This window comes from Melozone crissalis, unplaced genomic scaffold (assembly GCF_028551555.1).
Source record: "Melozone crissalis strain CALT ecotype California unplaced genomic scaffold, PUWL_Pcris_2 ptg000042l_1, whole genome shotgun sequence".
NCBI lineage: Eukaryota > Metazoa > Chordata > Aves > Passeriformes > Passerellidae > Melozone > Melozone crissalis.
Genome location: NW_026535820.1, coordinates 33,617,160 through 33,636,112, shown reverse-complemented (window position 1 = coordinate 33,636,112; position 18,953 = coordinate 33,617,160). Strand labels below are relative to the sequence as shown.

At 46.0% G+C, this 18,953-nt stretch overlaps 1 protein-coding gene across 1 annotated transcript; it reads left to right on the top strand.

Moving 5' to 3' along the window:
- Positions 1-1,200: 1,200 nt before the first annotated feature.
- IRX1 (iroquois homeobox 1) lies at positions 1,201-7,312 on the top strand. The gene is made up of 5 exons (XM_054285152.1): positions 1,201-1,209; positions 2,062-2,361; positions 4,956-5,970; positions 6,528-6,600; positions 6,971-7,312. The coding sequence occupies exons 1-5, from the start codon at positions 1,201-1,203 to the stop codon at positions 7,026-7,028; spliced, it is 1,455 nt and encodes a 484-aa protein (XP_054141127.1). The 3' UTR covers positions 7,029-7,312.
- Positions 7,313-18,953: the final 11,641 nt, after the last annotated feature.

Sequence of the window (18,953 nt, the reverse complement as noted above, 5' to 3'; positions counted from 1 at the left end):
GCCGGGGCCGGCCGCTCCGCGCCCCTCCGCGGGGCCTCTCCGAAGGGACGGAGAGGCCGGCCCGGCCCCGCGCACTCTGCCCGCAGCCGGCGGAGCGGGAGCGCCGAACGCGGGGCAGAGCGGCCCCCGGCAGTCCCGCCGGGGCTGGGAAGGTCGGGGCAAGGAACGCCCAGCCCTCGGCCCGCCGCCCCCGCGCTCCGCGTTTTCCACGGCGGGGGAGCTGGGAGGGCCCCGGCAGCGGCAGGAAAGGGAAAGTTTGCGGTGCCGCCCGGGCAATGCGATGCTCCCTCGGTCCCAGCGCGGTTCGGGCGAGCCCAGCCACGTCGAGGAACTGGACAACACCGCAGGCAGGGCACAACGGTGACAGCCCGCCTCCCTTAAGGCGGCCCGGTCCCTCGCAGAGGAGTCCTTTGTCTCCCGCTGCACCTTCCACCCTTCTCCAAGGAGAGAAGGAGCAGGAGAGAGAGAAAAAAATCCCTTCCTCTAATCATTGTTGTTAATGATCATAATGGCAAGAGCTCGTTTTGGTCCATTCGTGTGTGTGTCCCCTGTGTCCCCCCGCCTCGTCCCTCTCCCTCTATTTCCCCCCCGATGTGTTTCTTTCGGTCCCCAGTAAAACGGGAGGATGGAAGTTTTGACAACCAACAAGACACTCGGTTTCCCCCTAACCCCCACCCCCGCTCGGGGGCGAGGGCTGGGGGTCCTCTGTGCCCCTCGGCATACATGTCGAGGTTGTTGATTTGCGGGATTATTTATTTCCAGTAGTCCGAGAACTGTCGCAATGCCTATGATAATTGTCCCTGACTGTCAATCCGTCGGCAGGGCATGAGGAGGAGAAAGGGCGGCGGGGAAGATCGCATCGCTGCGGGTCTTTTTTTTTTTTTTGCCCCTCCATTTTTCTTTTTCTTTTTCTTTCTTTTTTTTTTTTTTTTTTTTTTTTCCTTTCCTTTCACTAAAGATTCTTCTGGGAAGTACTGCTAGAAGCCTTTTGACTTTCAGCAAAGTTGCGTATGTGTGTTTGTGTATGAGTGGCGTTTGTGGGTTGCTGTAGAGAGATCGCATTTATTTATTTATTTATCTGCCTTTTTTTTTTTTTTTGGTAGTGGTAAATTGTTACAAGTTGCCTGGCTGCAAAGCCCCCTTTTCCTCTCACGGCCACTCTCGTTTGTTCCTGAGTCCGACGACGACAAGGGGGACTCAATGTTAAAGGTGGAAAAAAAACCCAGCAACACAGTTGTTTTTGTTAAAAGGGGACACACTAAGGCTGCGAAACAGCAAAACCCCAATGTTGGACAGCTGTAAAATCGTGTAGACAGGTTGTCATACAGCAGTGGGGGCTTTTCTGAAAGGAGCCCATTGCTAAACATTAAATACACTGGGAGCGGAGCAGAGCAGCTGCGCGGACACACGCGCGCCCGCACTCACACACACTCACACACGCACACCGAGCAGCTCCGAGCGCGGCGGCGGCGGCGGCGGCCCGGGCTGGGCTCGCACCACGTGCTGCGCCGAGGGGGGCGGCGGGGCGGGCGGGGGCGCGGGGCGGCGCTTCCAGCTCAAGTGGGTGCCAATCAAAACATCAACTTCAAATTGTATCTGAAAGATCAGCCTAGGACCTAAGGGCAGACACATCAGTTGGAGCTCAATTGTTGATCAGATCACATCTAAGGGATTTAGGAGCACAGAAGAGCCGAGATTTGAGGAAAGACACCCCACTGAATCCTGGCACACTCCTCCTCCTCCTCCTCCATACCTAGGGTGCAATATATATCTGACAGAAAGAAATCAGAACGAAAAAAGAAAATTATCGGCTCGATTTCTTTTCTCTCGCCCTGCCTGACTCCAGTAAAGAGCGGGGGGGAGGAAAAAAGAAAGAGAGAGAGAGAGATCCAGAGAAGCCCGGGTTTGTTCCGCTCCCCTCCCCGGCTCTTCAGCAGGCTCCCTCCTCCCCCTTTCTTTTTTTTTTTTTTTTTTTTTTTTTTTTGGTATAATTCCTTCCCCCCCCCCTTCCCCCCTCCTCTTTTTTTTTTATATCTCCGCCGCTTCTGCTGCTGCCGCCAGTGCTGCTGCCGCCGCCTCTGTGCCCGCGCCCCGGAGATGTCCTTCCCCCAGCTGGGCTACCCGCAGTATCTCAGCGCCAGCCAGGCGGTGTACGGGAGCGACCGGCCCGGGGTGCTGGCCGCCGCCGCCGCAGCCGCCGCCGCCGCCGCTGCCGCCTCGGGCCGGCCCGCGGGCGCCGAGCTGGGCAGCGGCTCGGCCGCTGTCACCTCGGTGCTGGGCATGTACGCCAGCCCCTACAGCGCCCCCAACTACAGCGCCTTCCTGCCCTACACCGCCGACCTCGGCCTCTTCTCCCAAATGGTGAGTGAGCACCGCGCTGTCCCTCGCGCCTGCCCGGGCCCGCCGAGCGCGGCCGGGGGAGCCGGGGGAGCCGGGGGCGGGCGAGGCTGCGGAGCCCAGCGCGGGGGCGGCTGCGGTGGCGGCTCACGCCCGGCGCGGGGTCCGCCGTGCAGAGGAAAGCGCGGCTCTCGTCGGGTCTGCGGAGAGAGAGGGACTGGGGGTTGCGGGCTCCGTCTGCACGCGAAGCCCCCCATCCTCCTCGTCTTTCCAGCCGGGCAAAACTCCTCCGAGTTTTTCTTGGCGGTGGAACCGCTAAGCTGGGCTCCTGCCTCCGTATTGTCGGCTTTCCCTAGCAACTCGGCTATTTTTTGTTTTCTTTTCTTTCTTTGTTGTTATTGGTGTTGTTGTTGACGGGTGTTATTGTCGGTCCTGCTGTTTCACTGGGCTGTTCAGCGCGCTCCTCTTTCCGCTTGGTACTTTTCTTTGCCGCTGAGCAATAAACAGGTTCCGTCCGAAAGGCCAAAGTGTCGGTACCTGGGGCTCCCGTTTATTTCAAGGCATTTTCCTCAAGCCTTGAAAATGTCCCGTTCCATTCCTTGAACTTTTCATACTCTGATTATGGCGGGTATCATAGATGGGATTTGCATGAAGCGAAAGAGGGCATCTACATCCCATTATAGGCATCAAGGCAGGAACGCATGTCGGCGTTAATTCTAAGAGAAATTGTCGCCACCTGGACTGTCTTCGGGATTAAATTGACATTTTCTTTAAAACGTAATAGTTAGAAAGTGAAATATTTTTTTTTTAAACTAACTGGTTTTATATCTGGTGTCACTGAAACATTTTCGTTGCTGGTATCACCAAAATTGTCAGCGGCGCTACGCATAGGTTCCACTTAATTTTCTAAATGTCCCTCTTTTCTCTCCCCCGACACAGAAAAAGTGTGAAAATTTATAACTGAATGCACGCAATGCATAACTTGTTAGGGTTCTTAATAAATATATGTAGGCAAATAGGAAAATACGCGGCTGAACAAGGGACAGCATCTGAAAACAGATAATTTTTCTACTGCAAACATTTCCTGTAAAGTCACTCTAAACATCATGCATTTCCTACTCCTTTTTTAACCTTGATTTTGGAAATGCAGTAAAAGTTGAGACAGAAGAAATGAGTGATTCACAAGTGGCTTCTTCAAAGGAATTCCCAACAGAGTTTACACAAAAAATATCATTACAGCAACAATAACAGAAGACAGCAGAATAAAGGGAGTGCAGAAAGCCTACTCTGTAACACATTACAAAAATTACATCGGGCTACTCTTTGTGTATAACCGGTGTCTCTGAAATTAAAATACATGATCCTTCTTAACTGTTTGACAAAGTTTAATTAGTTTCTTCACAAACATTATTGAAGAGGTCGATTTCTAAGGCTGACATAAATTATGACATAGTAGTATGAAGAATGTATTCCTGGGCTAGGCAAAAAACAAAAACAAAAACAAAACAAAAAAAGAGGCAAGATGGTAATAGAAGAAAGAAAGAAAGAAAACTGCTTGAAATGTTAGCTATTTTGGAACAGTTCCCGTTCCTACTCGCAAAGTATCCTGGTATTTTATTACAGTGATTAACCATGACGGTGTTATTTCAAAATAAATTCTAAATTTCTGAACATTTGCAAATTAAGAATTAAAATATTAGGTTAATATCTGGACAATTTGCGGTAATAATGAGGCCTAATGAGGTTGCTAGAAAGATAAAATGTTATTTACCAAAACACCTGATGGGATAATTTGACTTGCTGTGTTTTACTACTGATGATACAAAGAATATTGATTGCAAATAAATCACCGTCTCTAAACGCTTGTAAACAACTTGTGTTTGCTCTGGCCGGATCAAAGTAAAACTTATGAGATAAAGTGTCTACGTATCCATATTCTACAATGCATGGATCAGTTTTCATTCCCGAGTTTAAAGCCTGTTCTAAGAGTTAGAAGTTAATGTTTTACTCCAGAATCTTGGTGTATGATTTGGGGAGCGGGGATGGAGCTGTTGGCATGTGTGTGCAAAGTCTTTCACATTATAAGCCTCTTCGTACTGAAGTTGTGCATTCATTCCCCCCAGCCTCATCTCATTAGGAGCAAAAATAAAGAATGGTCTGCATGCATTTCTAACATCCTCCTGGATACTTCGCAGATAAATGCGGCGCTGTGCGCGGGCATTAGTTGGTAACTGCGGTGTAGTATCTGTTCTATGTGCCTGATAATTTCAAGGGCACAGTAAATTTTCTTGCTGAAGTGAAGGCAAAGTTGCTGTGTTTCCATCGTTTGGTCTGGTTTGGTTTGGTTTGCGGAGAAAATACTCATAATGTCTGTCAGAGCCCCGCTTAGCACCTCTTTTTCCTTTCCCTGCAAGAAGGGGGAATAATTTGGGAACACCTCTCTGTGTGACCTAAATGTGAAGAGCCTGGAACGGGCAGGGCCGAATTCGGCTGTGAAGACCCTTTGCGCCGCTGAAAGGTGTATTCCGGCTCCCGGAGTAGCCTATTCAGGTCTGTTAGAGACGCTAACGAGATAATTGATGTGCTTTTTCCTCTCCGCTTGTCTGAATGTGTTGCAGGGCTCCCAGTACGAGCTGAAAGATAATCCGGGTGTCCACCCTGCTACCTTTGCTGCCCACACTGCCCCCGCCTATTATCCCTACGGACAATTCCAATACGGGGACCCGGGGCGGCCCAAAAATGCCACCCGGGAGAGCACCAGCACCCTCAAGGCCTGGCTTAACGAGCACCGCAAGAACCCCTACCCCACCAAGGGCGAGAAGATCATGCTGGCCATCATCACCAAGATGACCCTCACCCAAGTCTCCACCTGGTTCGCCAACGCCCGCCGGCGGCTCAAGAAGGAGAACAAGGTGACCTGGGGCTCCAGGAGTAAGGACCAAGAAGATGCAAATCTCTTCGGGAGTGACAATGAGGGGGACCCCGAGAAGAATGAAGATGATGAGGAAATTGACCTGGAGAGCATAGATATAGATAAAATTGATGAGAATGATGGGGAGCAGAGCAATGAGGAAGAGGAGGAGAAGCCTGAGCTCCTGAGACAAAGCAGTGAAGAGGAGCACTTGGAAAAGGAGAAGGATTTGGCACTGTCAGGGTCTGAAGGGCTGAAACCCAAAGACACGCTGGCCATGGTGAAGGAGTCCTCTGACAATAGCACGAGAATCATCAGTCCTGGGGGACCGAACAATTTACAGATGCCATCTCACAGCAAACCCAAGATTTGGTCTTTGGCAGAGACAGCAACGAGTCCTGATGGTGCCCTGAAATCTTCTCCTCCTCCGCCCCCTCCTCCCCAGGTTAACCACACTTCTCCTCAGATTCAGCACCCCGCTTTTCTCCCTAGCCATGGACTCTACACATGCCAGATTGGCAAATTTCACAACTGGACAAATGGGGCTTTCCTCACTCAGAGTTCCCTTCTAAATGTGAGGTCCTTTTTGGGAGTAAATCACCACCATGCTGCTCATCACAATCACCACCTCCAGGCCCAGCAACAATCTTCTGTTTTAACAGCAACCCTGGGAGCGCTAAGCAGCGACAAACCTTCAGAGAGGACCAGTCCCAAACACATAGGTAATTAATGTATCAGGCTTTCACCTCTCCCTCCACCCCCAAGACGCGCACGTGAACTTCTCCTTGAGGAATGGTGTCACACTGGTGTAACTGATTGCTTTTAATGGAGCTACAGTTTACTCTAGCCTTGATTTCCGGCCCCCCACCCAGCGTGTTGGTCACATACATTAAGCACATTTCACGTGGCCTATTACATTCTCACCCTATACGCCCATCAAGTAAGATGAAAATTCAGGAAGAGCGCAGTGAAATGTATAAGTTTGAGGTTTCCTTCCCTCTTTCATGACCCTCATCTCCCAATAACTTCAATAACAGTAAGAAGTGTGTCAAGCAAAGCTTGCAGACTACTTAAGTACTGAAAGTAGGGTATAGCACTGTACACACATACACATGTATCTGTTCACGTCTGAACAGGAGGGTGAGAGGGGAGTGTGTTCTCTGCAGTGTCCAGGTTCTTACTGCTGTTATTCTAAAATGGTTCTCCTGTTTTTGTTTGGCTTTTTTTTTCTTTTTTGTTTTGTTTTGTTTCTTTTTTTTTTTTTTTTGTCTCCTTCTAGAAAGAGAAAATGTACCAAGAACTGACTCCCCACCCCAGCCGCTAAAATCGCCCTTCCAGCCTGTCCGTGACAAGTGAGTTTGTTTGTTTGTTTTCACTGTAGGAATGTTACTTATGTGAAACAGAGTGTTTGAATAATAAAGACTAATTATAGCACCTAATCATCACCATTATAATACATACCGACAATGGGAACAGCACAGGAGTTGCTCCAATCTTTTCAAACTTAGACTAAATTGCAATTGTACATAGCCAGACTGTAACTTTTGTAAAACCTAACAGATCTCAAAGATCTTGTGTTAATTACACTAGAGACAATGATTTTTGTGCGAGTATCTATTACTCAGATGCTATAGCAGTAGATGCACAACTGAAAAAAAGAGATACTTTTTTTCTGAAAGATTGTTACTTTTTTTTTTTCCTTCTCCCTTCCCCCCCCTGCAGCTCTTTGGCTCAGCAAGAGGGAACACCGAGAATTTTAACAGCTCTCCCTTCTGCTTGATTAAATGATTTGGTGAAAAAATATTACAGAGACTGGTATTAAGGACAGAGAGAGTGAAAAAAAAGGAAACGGTATAAACGACTCCCATCAATCTCTTTTTGCAATAAGGTGGTGCAAATCCATAAAAGCATTACACAAATCTGTAGATGGATCCCCTTCCTCATTGTACCATTTCAGATCGTGTTATTCTAACCATTCTTGGATTATTTGTTTGGTAAATGTTTCCCATGTGTTTGTGGTTTTCTTTTTTCTGTATATAGAGTGATTTCAGATTGTAAATAACACGTCAGCAAAACTTGTCTAAATCATATATTTTTGTCTAATAAACTAAATGAAATTATGAGCTCTCTTCAGGTATGTATTCTGTTGCTACAGATCTTATACATATATTACAAATCTATTCAAACATTTATAGTTAGTTTTTTTAAAAAGTCAAATCTCCTCCTTTGGGTAACTGAAACTTCAAGTAGCAAATCCAAGCTATTTTGCCAAAATCAAGCTGCGAGCTTCCTTTTTTATACACGCAAATTTACAAAGTTGAGTGAAGATGTCCTTAGTAATATTAAAGTTATTTTTTCATTTGTGATGATTCAGATGTGTTCTATAGTATCCATTTTCCAGACATGAATGGACCTGACTTCCACTTGCGCTACAAAATACTTTCTTAAAACTGAAAGGAAAAGTTTTCTCACAGTTCCTTAGTGAAAAACTTTGCTGTCCAAACTGGCTGCTAAGTTGGATCAAGAGCTTTATTTCTTTGGTATATATTCTCACCCAAGATAAAAAAAAAAAAATCATAGTTTAGGAAAAAGAATTATTTGTAGTGATATGCACTTTGAATAAACACAGAGGATATATAACGGTGAAAGATATTTTCCTGTGAGATTAAATACAATCTTAGTAGAAAAAAAGAAGAAGAAGAGAAAAAAGGCAGCTCTTGCACATCTTAGAAATCTTAGAAGAAAGTTTTGCAATTCCGATCTGCTGGTTGAAAATAGACTGAGAGACAGGAGCTATCGTTTTATAAAGGCATTAATCTTAAAAAGACAGTCCGTTGAAATGTGTAATATTTTGAGTGTTTATTTCTCTTTTTTTCCCTCCTAAATGAGAACACTAAATGAGCATTGAGGTGCTAATAAGATACCAGATGGTTGTTGATGGTGGAAAATGGAAAGAAGCAGCTGGGAAAGTCATTAAGAAATAATGCGGTGACGCCCTATCCAAACTAAACCAACCTCAAACCAGGACTTGTCGGAAACAAGATGAGATTTTCAAATAAAATATTAATAAAATTCTCGTCAGAGATCAGAATATTGATCTTGATTTAGCTGCAAGATCACATCAATCACAGAGCAGTCTCCGTAAACTATGGCTTAGAGATCTGTTGGCAAAGCGGTGGAGGCGATGGGGGGCTCCTACATTTTGCGTTTTTCTGATGGAGCAGAGAAACAGGTCAGGCAAACCAGTTTTTGAGTGGAACAGCTGAAGGAGAGCCTCTGGAAAGAGACTCATTTTGACATCCGGCAGTTCCTAGCATACCATAAATTAGTTTGTATTTTGGCTCTTAGTTGTTTCGGTGTATTTTTTTTTCCTTTTCTCAAATGACAGACAGTCTCGCGTTGGAAATTGTTCCAACAAAAGAGAACGTTGCACTTTTTACCAAACTAGAGTAATTTAGCCTTCGGGGAGAGGGTAGACGTATTTAAAAATGAAAGAAAGAAAAAAGTCTTCAAGCCTTTAGAGCTTCAGGGTGCGTCAGGTCAGTGCTGGTGTAAACCCGATGCAATTGCTGTCTCTTTCATATCCATCCAGATGAAATCGCCCCAGTCCCGCACCGGCTGCTCCGGTTCCCAAATTAATCTCGGGAAACGCGGCCATCCTCGAGCAGCCCGGCCGTCCGGGGCGCCGCCGCTGCTGCTATCAGGGACCGGCTCCGCTCCTCCAAGGCGGAGACGGCACCTTCCAGGGACGCTCAGCGAGGCGGAGCGAGCGCGGCGCTGCCGAACTGTCCTGGGAGAGCGGAGCGGGGATTCCTGCGCGGCACCAGAGCCCCGGCAGGGACGGGAGCGGCGCGGAGCGGAGCAGCGAGGGCGCCTCTCGCCCGTCCGCCTCACGGCGGGTGCCCGCTCCCGAGCGCCGGGGGCCGAGCGGTCCCGAGCGGGCCCGAGCGGTGCCGAGCAGTTCCGAGCGGAGCCGCGGGCCGCGCTTTGGGCAGGCTCGCAGCGCCCTCTGTGGGCGGCGGGCGGCGCCGTCCCCGCGCCCGGCCCGCGGCTCGGCTGGGCTGGGGCGGAGAGCCGGGGGCTGCCCGCCCTTAACTCGGCCGGAAAGGCAGCTGCCCCCTCCGGAGTGCGCTTACACTTCTGATTATCCTCCCGGGAGCGATAATTCCCAGCAGTTATCTGGTTGGCAGTTTTCCTCCTTTGGAAGCCTCAGCATCTCTAGAGCTGACTCTGTTGCAGAAACATATTTTTTTCCCCCCCTCATCTGCTCATTTGAATTTCCACCTCCTCCCCCCCCACCAGTAACGCTAACAGTTTTGACGCTTCCCTCCCCAACCAGCTGAGGGTGTTATCGGGAGCGGGGGACGATGACGGAAGCCCCGCGGGGTCAGCACCGTTCCGTCTTTCCCCACGGCTCCCGGAGCGTTTGCCGGGGATGGGAGGGATGAAGCGCCGGGTTCCTGTCTCCAGGGGGGCGGCCTGGGAGCCGCATGCCGCTGCTGGAGGAGCGCGCCGAGGGCTGCGGGCTGCCGGCTCGGACGGAGCGGGCTTGCGCCAAAGTTTTTGGACAGGAGCGCAAAAACCTCCCTTTAAAAAAGGGAAAATCGAGAACTCCTGAGGCCAGCTGAGAAACGCCGTGCTGTTTAAGTCAGGAAAGCTCCGGCGTGGCTGCGCGTCTCAATGCCCAGCACCCCCCGAGGGCCTCTGCCTCAGCCTGTTCGGCACCTGGAGGAGCAGGGTGATCGCCTTTCCCTGCCCGAAAAGCCACAGTGAGGTGGCCATTTCTCCTGCAGGAAGTTTCAGACAGAGAGGAGAGGTGTACGGGTGTCATTGCCTCGGCACGGAGCCCTCGGAGGCTGCCCGGGAGCGGAGCGGGGCCCGGGCCCGGCCGGACGCCCCCACACCGCTCCCCGCCGCTGGTGTTGGGAAGGAGCGGGAGCTTCCCAATCCCGAGGTTTCGCTTGTCACGTGAACCGTGCTAGGAATGATCGTTTACGTCACCTTGGCAGGAAAATAATTTGTTGGTTTTTTCCTGTCATATTTTCATTGATGTATACCAGAAAATACCACCCCAGCAGATGTATACCAGAAAATACCAGAGTGCAGGGAGAATAATAAAGAAGCTTAAGCTAAACGATTTGCCGTAATTAGGAATGCTTCGAGCTGATAAGAGTAAATTGGAAAGTATTAGCCTCCTACCTTTTTTTTTTTTTTTTTTTTTTAAATGATGATGCTATCCTAACCTGATAAATAAAGTCAATAAGAAAATTTACATTGAATCGAATGGGGACTACAAGGAGTAATATACTTCTTTTAGCACGACGACCGAGAGCCAAGATACGTTTTCGTGCTACTTAAAAGGCTGCCAGAAAACACCTTTTTTATACGTTTGCATAGTCCTCTATTCTCCCCCAGTAAAAAAGTCTTGTTTTTGTTATTATTTACTTATCAGTTACAGAAGAATGGCAGAAATCTGTGAAAAAAGAATACTGAAAAGTTGATATAATCTCGAGTTCAGCAAATTCAGAAATTCGCAGTTGCCAGAACAGATTAAAAGCAAACGGCAGCTTTACGGGGATTTGGCTTTGTCACAGAGACGTAGTTATGAAACACGCTGATTGGTATGCATGCCTCATTTTTTATTCTTTTTTTGTTATTGTTGTTGTTCTTTATTTTATTCTGAAAAAAAGGTCTATTTTTAACAAGGTAAAAAAAAAAAAAAACCCAGCGAAAGGGAAGAAGAAAATTAGTAGAGTGTGTGTACTCAAACTGGCTCGTTCCTATGATTGTTATCGTTCCCGGCTCCTGTCATCCCTTCTTGCTGCTTTGGTTGAGTTTTTGATGCACTCTCTGGAACCGGAGCGGCCCCGGAGCCGCCGCCGGCAGCAGCGACCGGCGGAGCTGGGGCGGGGGCGCGGTGCGGGCTGAGGCTGCCCCCGCCCCCGGCAGCCCCGCACCAGCCCTGCTCATCGCGGGGCTCCTTCGATTCCGGCTAACTTTCATGGTATGCCCATGTTTTCCCCAGCTCGTTCTCTTTTCTTTTTTTTCTTTTTTCTAACTTTTTTTTTTTTTCCATGGGCGCCGATCAATTATTCACAAGCACATTTATCTCCCCTGCAATATGGAGAATTCATATTCATATCTCTGTTTTAGTGGCCTGACACAGATTAATGTAATATACGCCGCGGCTCGGAGCGCCAGCCCCGCTCTATGAATCATGCACTATAAAGTTTCAATCGTCCTTGTGGATGAGACTATTACAAAGAGCGCGGAGCGGCGGGGGCGGGGAGGCGGGGGCCGGCAGCAGCGGTGGCTCCACGCCTCGGCCGGCCATCGGCCCCCTGTTAAACAGGCTCGTATCGAAAGCCCCCGGCGGCTGGCGGGGGACAATGTGGGCCCGGCATTCGTTCTGCCCGGCGGGACTCGCTGACGCGACTTCCCCGCCCGGCCGGCCCCGGGAAGGGGCTGCGGGCCCTGCCTCGGCCCCTTGCCCATCAGCCCGTCAGGCAGGGCCGCCTGGCCCAGAGGAAAGGCGGAGTGCCCGTGCCAGCCCCAAGGCATGGGCACCCCGGGGAGGGAATGCGGCTCAGGCTGCCCCGGGGTGCGCCCTGAGGCGGAGCGACTGCGCTGTGTCTGGGGAGGGGGGGCGGTAAAGCGAGTCTCCATCACCTGGAGATGCTATGGCGGTATGTTTATTTTTTTTTTGCTTGTTTGTTTGGTTTGTTTTTATATTTTTTAAATTCCTCAATGTCCTTGAAAGGCGAGATGTGAAGAATAGCCGGGGGCTGACAGAGGCACACAGGCAGCACAGGGAAAGGGCCAGTGCACTGGCACTACAACTGTAAGTGCCCTGTGGAAGAGAGCATTGAACATGGGCTTCAGCATATGCCCTCCATCCCCAGAATCGCTGCCTCAGTCCCGGGGTGAGGCTCCCCTGCCATCTTGGTGACCTCTGTGCATCCAGGTGGATGGAGGGGAGCCACCCGCTGGTCCCAAAACCCAGCTGCCAGCTGCAGATCAGAAACCATGGCTGAAAAAGCTGCGGCAGGTCCCCTCTGGCCTATGGGAAGTGGTGTCAGCCCTGTGGAACTGTGCCATGCTCAGGTCCCCCTCTGCCAGGAAGAGCCATGGCGATGGCCAGCAGGGCCTGAGCCCACTACTGGCTCTGTGGGGGCTGTGGTGAGGAGTGACGTGGCGCCTGATTCCAGGCTTCAAGTCACAGGGTTTCAGCAGTAAAACTTACCTGGGAACAACAAATCAAGTAAAATGCTGGAACATGCAATAAACATGGGCTGCGTGGAGTGTTTTCCAGTGAAAAGTTACAGAAACGGCTCCTGGCGAGGTTGGTGTTCCCCATTGTGCGGTGCCCCCATGCAGTGCCATTCATAGCTTGCCCGTAAAACCAGCCATGTGGACAGGAATCGCTGGGTACCAGGAGACTGAAAACCCCATAGAAATAGGTATTCAAAATTTAAGACTTCGAAAATATGAGCTCTTAAAACTAAACAATGTACTTCTGTAAGGAATTAATTTACTTGAGTCCCGTCACCACTATTAATATTAGTTTTGGCTTCTTTTTTATGGGTATGTGAAAAGAATATATGCATAGATGTTTTTAAAAAAAAGTGAAAAAAATATATCTTTTATCTTTTTCTGCTTACTTTAAATAGCATTATAGGCATCCCTTATGTCTGATAGCCAAACTTGTTTCCTAACACATTCCTTGGGAGTCAAGCTGATGCAAAAATGCAAATGTGGGGCGCACACCAAGTCCTGGTAGTGCCTCTCCTGAGAGAATAGAAAGTGCCGGCGTAAACTCTGTGCAGAATTAAAGGCGAGTTTAAAAAGTAACATTTATTTTTATTCCAGATTTATGGCTGACCCGTAGATAATTAAAGGTTTTATTTTGAGCTGTTGGCCCCACACAATACATTGTCCTTTGTTGCTGCACAAGGAGCGCTTTCCCTGTGCTGCCTACGGTTCAAAAACAATGAAGCAATCCATTTATTTTGTTGGTCAATTGTAGCACAAAGTGAGGTGGTCAGTGTGGAAAGTTTATCACTGTCTTGTCCCTTTGGAGGAGGCAGAGCATTCACACACCCTCTGCCCCAGTACACAAATGTCAGTCTTTTTGCAGGCTGCTGTTTTCCTTTTGAAGATGCCGATGGTGTCTCTGATCCACTAATCCATTTATCCAGTTTCATGAGTGCATTGGCTGAATACACTCACAATAGCCTTGCCCAGCTGGAAACAAGAAGTCAGTGAGTGCAGCCGGCACACCCACCAGTGCCTGACACCACTCTCGGATGGGGCTTGAGTGCTTGTCTCAAAAAAGCCCCAGCCCCAGCCCAACCCAAAACAACCCCCTCAGAGCCCCCAACCTGCCATGATGTGCCTAACACCGTGATCCTCCCCTCCCTGAGAACAGAAGTATTTTTAGAACCATCTGTAGCTTACTACATGGCTGTATTATTTTCATGGTATTTGGCCGTGTCAATGAGGGTTGGAGTAGGCTTGAGGGGAAAAAATGCCTCTGGGACTCTGCAAACAAGTGCACATTAAAAGAACTGGTCAGTTGCTGCCAAGGGGGAGGCAGTGGGCAACGGACTTCCATTTGTGTTTGGTGTCGTGCCATTACTTGCCAGCTCTTTATTGCATTTTAAATATATGTTTAATTACCAGTGTTATTGGTAATAACAGAATGTTTGAAAATATTAAATATATTTGTGAGCTTGTGTGAAAAAGAAGTTAAAAGGTGTTCGGTGCACAGAATGTTAAAGAGATCTCACAATGAAGTGATTAACATTTTTATGAATAAAATTAATCACGCATTAACTCTGCAGCTCAATACATCTGAATGCCAAATGTTGCACAGCAGCCCTTTCCCCTAAACCCAAGAATTTTGGAAGCAGTATTGACCCACATCAAACACTCGTCTATTAGTAATGGAGGTATAGTTATGAGAAGATATTTTAATAATGTACATTTACATTTGAGGCAAGCAAATAAAAAGGAGAAAAATAAACTCGGGGTGCTTTGTTAGGATTTGTGAGGACTGTAGGCACATAAAATACATTAGGAAGCAGTCAGTGGGTGCAACTGTTTGGAGAAAAAAGAAGTTTATGTGGCACTCACAGAGGCAAAGTCATCATAGTAAACAGATTCCAGTAGATTGCACTCAGCTCTCCTTGGCTCTTTTTAGCATGCTCATTGTTCTTGGCAAAGCTTATTAGGTTTTAAGGTGGGAACCTACCATTATTAAAATATCCACTGTGTCAGATAATAAAATGTGATTTCTCTCTCTCTTTTCCGCCGTGTGTGTGTGTGTGTGTATGTGCGCGCACGTGTGTGTGTGTGTTTTCTAATCTCTTGCCACTGTGGTTTTGGGATTATTCCAGCAGGCTGTACAAAGGGAAGCAAAGGCATCTGAAGTGTCACTCTACAGCTGTGGCAAAGTAACAGAATTTCCATTTTGTTGATGCTCCCAGCACATGTGTGCAGCAGAAGGTGATATCAAAGGAGCCGTTCTTCCTCAGTTCTGCACATTATTTTTCACTGCTGTGGCGAATCTCTCTGAGCTCCGTGAACCAATAAAACAACGGTCCCTGTTTGAGTTGATATATTAATATTTACTGAGGATTTGCAAGGTCGGGGCTAAATGTCAGCAGATTGCTGGGGCAGTACTGTGGGGAATAATTAAACAAATCTCACAGCAGTTCAGCCTCCTAACATCTTTATTAATCTTTTTTTTTTTCCTTTCTTGAAACAGTACACTGAAATATTGCTTTTTCAACCTTACCGAACAATTGGGAGAAGTTTAATAATAAAATCCTGGATTGAAGGTATTTGTTTTTGACAGTTTCTTGGCCCACTCTCCTGCAGATGTTAGTTAGTTGTGAAGGCTATGATGTGTGAATTATCACCAAGCTGCCGGGGTTCTCACCTGCCTCTCCATCAAATTCATCTTGACCAGTCTGCCAAGAACAATGATATTGCTGCTATAAATGGAGACCCAAATTGGCTTCATTAAGTAGTGGGTCCACTTCTCTGAGGAAAAAACCTGGAGAACCCCAATTCAGTATGCATATCTCCCTTAACGTGATTATAGCATGCACTGTAGTACAACTTAAACAATTCTCTTTAATAAGCTTCATAATTAGTGTTGGGATGCCTCATTACAAGTCATTGCCTGTAGCAGTCCTAGGCCAAACAGCCCTTCTCAATCTGATTTTTTTTTTTTTATCAGGCAGCAGGAGCTGTCTAGAGCTTTTTGTTTGTATAGTGGGGAATTGCATTAAGAGCCCAGTGTAAAAATACCACAAGGAAATTAATTGCTTCTGTGCAGATTCACCACAGATGTGTCCTGTTATGCGGAATGGTATATTTCTGACGTTGCTATACTGCGGTGTGCTGGGGAAAAAATGTCTGGAAAAGCTACAAATGCAAACATATTAGCATCCATATAGATTCCTTATGTTGTAACTGAAAACAAGTGATTTTTAAAGTGTGTTAGGGCCTTCAAGCCTTTTTTTGTTTTTAAATAAAGTGGTTATTTTTTTCCAATTTTTCTTTTTTTAATACTCAAAACCCACTAATAAAATACACATGGCCACGTATTCTATTTGGTACTGGCTGATAAATGTGCTACTTAAAATAACACACACGAGGAGTGCGGTGACTCAACACAATAAGAAGGCTGACATACAAAGCCGCCCTCAAGGTCAGTGGTTTGTTATCTATCAGTGTTGGTCAGGTTGTGAATCACAACTGCAAGTTTCAGCAAGTTAAGGGGAGGAGGAGCATTCAGAGTGCTTGCCCTATGGAAAAGCTGAGCTGGTGGTTTGTTAGCTGCCTCTGAACATCACCCTACAGCTTCTGGGTAATGCCCATTCCCTTGTCGCTGAAGCAAAGCTGCAAAGTGCCTTGATCCAGATATACAAGTGCTTTGATTTACTTGTTATAATTCAGGTGGATGGGTTTAGGGTTAGCAAGTCCACCTCTGCAGAGCCTCTTTGCACTGCCCTCTCATTATTTATATTGATTTCTTTCATCTCAATCCTTGTATAGTTAGGTTTTGACTTTGGGCTGATCACTCTTACACAATTGTATTTTCCTTGTGACATCACTATTGATAATCAAATATTACAATTTGCCTCACAACAGTTACAGGAAAGGAAGACCCATTTAGAATAGCAAAATATGTGAGCTGTGGTATTAGAAATAGCTGTTTGGGATATTCACATGTGATTGTGAAGAGGACTTCATCTATTAATATGGTAGATCCTGCAAAATTGAAAATATAAAGAAAACAATAATTTGATCCAAATTCAGGATTTTGCCTATTTGATAATGATACAGCAGTAGAAATAATAAAACTGTTGTAGTAATGTTTCTCCTATATAAGTAACTTGAAAAAGTCATGGGTAGGTGAAATTTCTGTACCCAGGACTACTGAATTTACTGCAGGCTCTGATGAGTTTTATTTCAAGAAAATCCATGCACTAATTGGAAGCAACAGTGGGAACATGCAAATAATCTAAACAGTTCAGATCAGTGTTAGTTTCACCATACTGCACTTCATGGGATCTCTTACCAGACATTTCAGAGCAAAGGGCAAGATAAACTGCATAGATGACTATTACAAACTCTTGGGGTTTTTTTATTTTTATTTTTAATTCTCATCCATCAGCCTTTGGTTCCACTATGATAGTAACATTTTGCTCAAATATATGCACTGTACTTTTTAAAAATTTTATTTTTGGGTCTCAAAGAGCAAACAGCTCATACTCATAGTCCCAGGGGAAGTGATTATTGTTTTTTCTGTGCTTTGCGATAGCAGTACCTGGCATCCTTTTAAAAATGGCTCTGTATAGCATTGAAGACAGCCACTGTCCTGGAACCGGTGAAACTGCACTAGATGAGATCTGCAGAGAATGTAATGAACAAACACTGCCTCTGTGAACCCAGTGGAGGATGGAGACGCAGAGCCAGAGAAGAGCTTTCCCCAAGTTATGCTTTGTTTATGGCAGAAACAGGAATCTGAGCCTCAGAATTAGGATTTTCAATTGACAGAGACTCAAGTGTAATGGGATGTTTCAAAGACTGAGAGTGACAGCAAGTGAGTGGTAGAGCCAGAACTGGTGCAGTTAAACTGCATCCACATACTCATAATGTATTCACCACAGAGTCATCAGCTCCCGTGATGTCATTGGGAACATTCTGGCTGTCATGTCTGGATTTATACACTGAAATCCAAACTTAGTTATGTAGTGAAAACAATCTGGTGTTTACAGACTATGCTTATTCTTACTGGAGTCATCAGAGCAGCTTGCCCTAGAAAGTGTTACAAATATAAGAAATGCCTTAAGATCAAGGGCTTTTTGTTTGTTTGTTTGTTTGTTGGTTTGTTTAACTCAAAAACATATTTTAAAATTACTCCATATATTTCCATGGTTAAGAATTGGTTGAGGGACCTATTCAGTTTTACTAATATGAAAAACAATAGTGAAATCTTTGGCAAAATTTATAAACAAGGGATTTTATGAACAATTTTCTAAAAATATCAGACAAGTTCCTGAAGTCTTTTTAATAAAAGGATAAATACAACTTCATATGCAAACCCATATGTAAAATGTGCTTTTCTTAAAAGGAAATTCAGTTTTGAAACCTTGACAAAAATTGTTTTGCAAAGTGAGATTATGATAAAAATAGAGAGGAAAAAGTAAAGTTTTTTCACCTGACACAGGCATGGTTTAGGTTGTATGAGGGAACAAGAGACTTACGAGGATGGATACAGAAAAAAAACCTAACTGCTGCTCTGAATTTCAGCAGTTCAGAAAGTGCTTGAGAATATGAATTAACAAATACTGATAAATACCACAGACCATAACGTTTTTAGTAAAAGGAGTTTTTAAGAACAAAAGAGAACAAAATAATGTGCCATTTGTCTTTCATGCAGTGAAGAGAGCAGTGGTGGTGATGGTGCTTCTGGTAAATTTAAAATACATAGTAGTGTGCTCATGGATGAGATTATAATTATGTGAGGGGAATGGGATATGGAGGTGTACTACATGTGTCTCTCCTGTGGCTTATTTTCCAGAATCTTAAGGAGATTTTGATGCTTTATTCAGCATCTCCTTTTGGAGAAGAATAATCTTAAGAACATATAAATTCATTCTCAAGTTCCATTTTCTCTGTTGTGGTCTTCTTACTAACTTAACAAGAAATGAAAGCAATAGAGCAGAGGAGGAAGTAGAAACCAATCCATGTCACCAACTACTTAAAAAAAAATTATATAGCTTTCTATTATTGCATATGTGTTTGCATGTGGATGTTAGAATTATTCCCAAGGCCTTGCCCATAAGGCCCACTCTGTGAGTCTAAGTGACTACATGTGGACAAGAGGTAAGAGGAGATAATCTATTGTGAACACAGGAAATATGTATACTGCTGGCAATCTGTGGTAAATCCACCAGGAAGCTAATGAAGTCTCATCTTGTGCTAAATTTTGTGTGGCTACTATCTGGGTGTGAGGATGCTCTCAGAAGGAGCTTGTAAGATATTTGCTCTTTGAAATACCCAGACATATGGCTTTCTTAGGCAATACAAGTTTGCCTAGGTCCTCCCTTACCAACTTATGCAAGTTATGTGGAGGATCAGAGAAGCATAGCAGAAGTGCTCATGTCCCCAACAAAATTGTTTGATT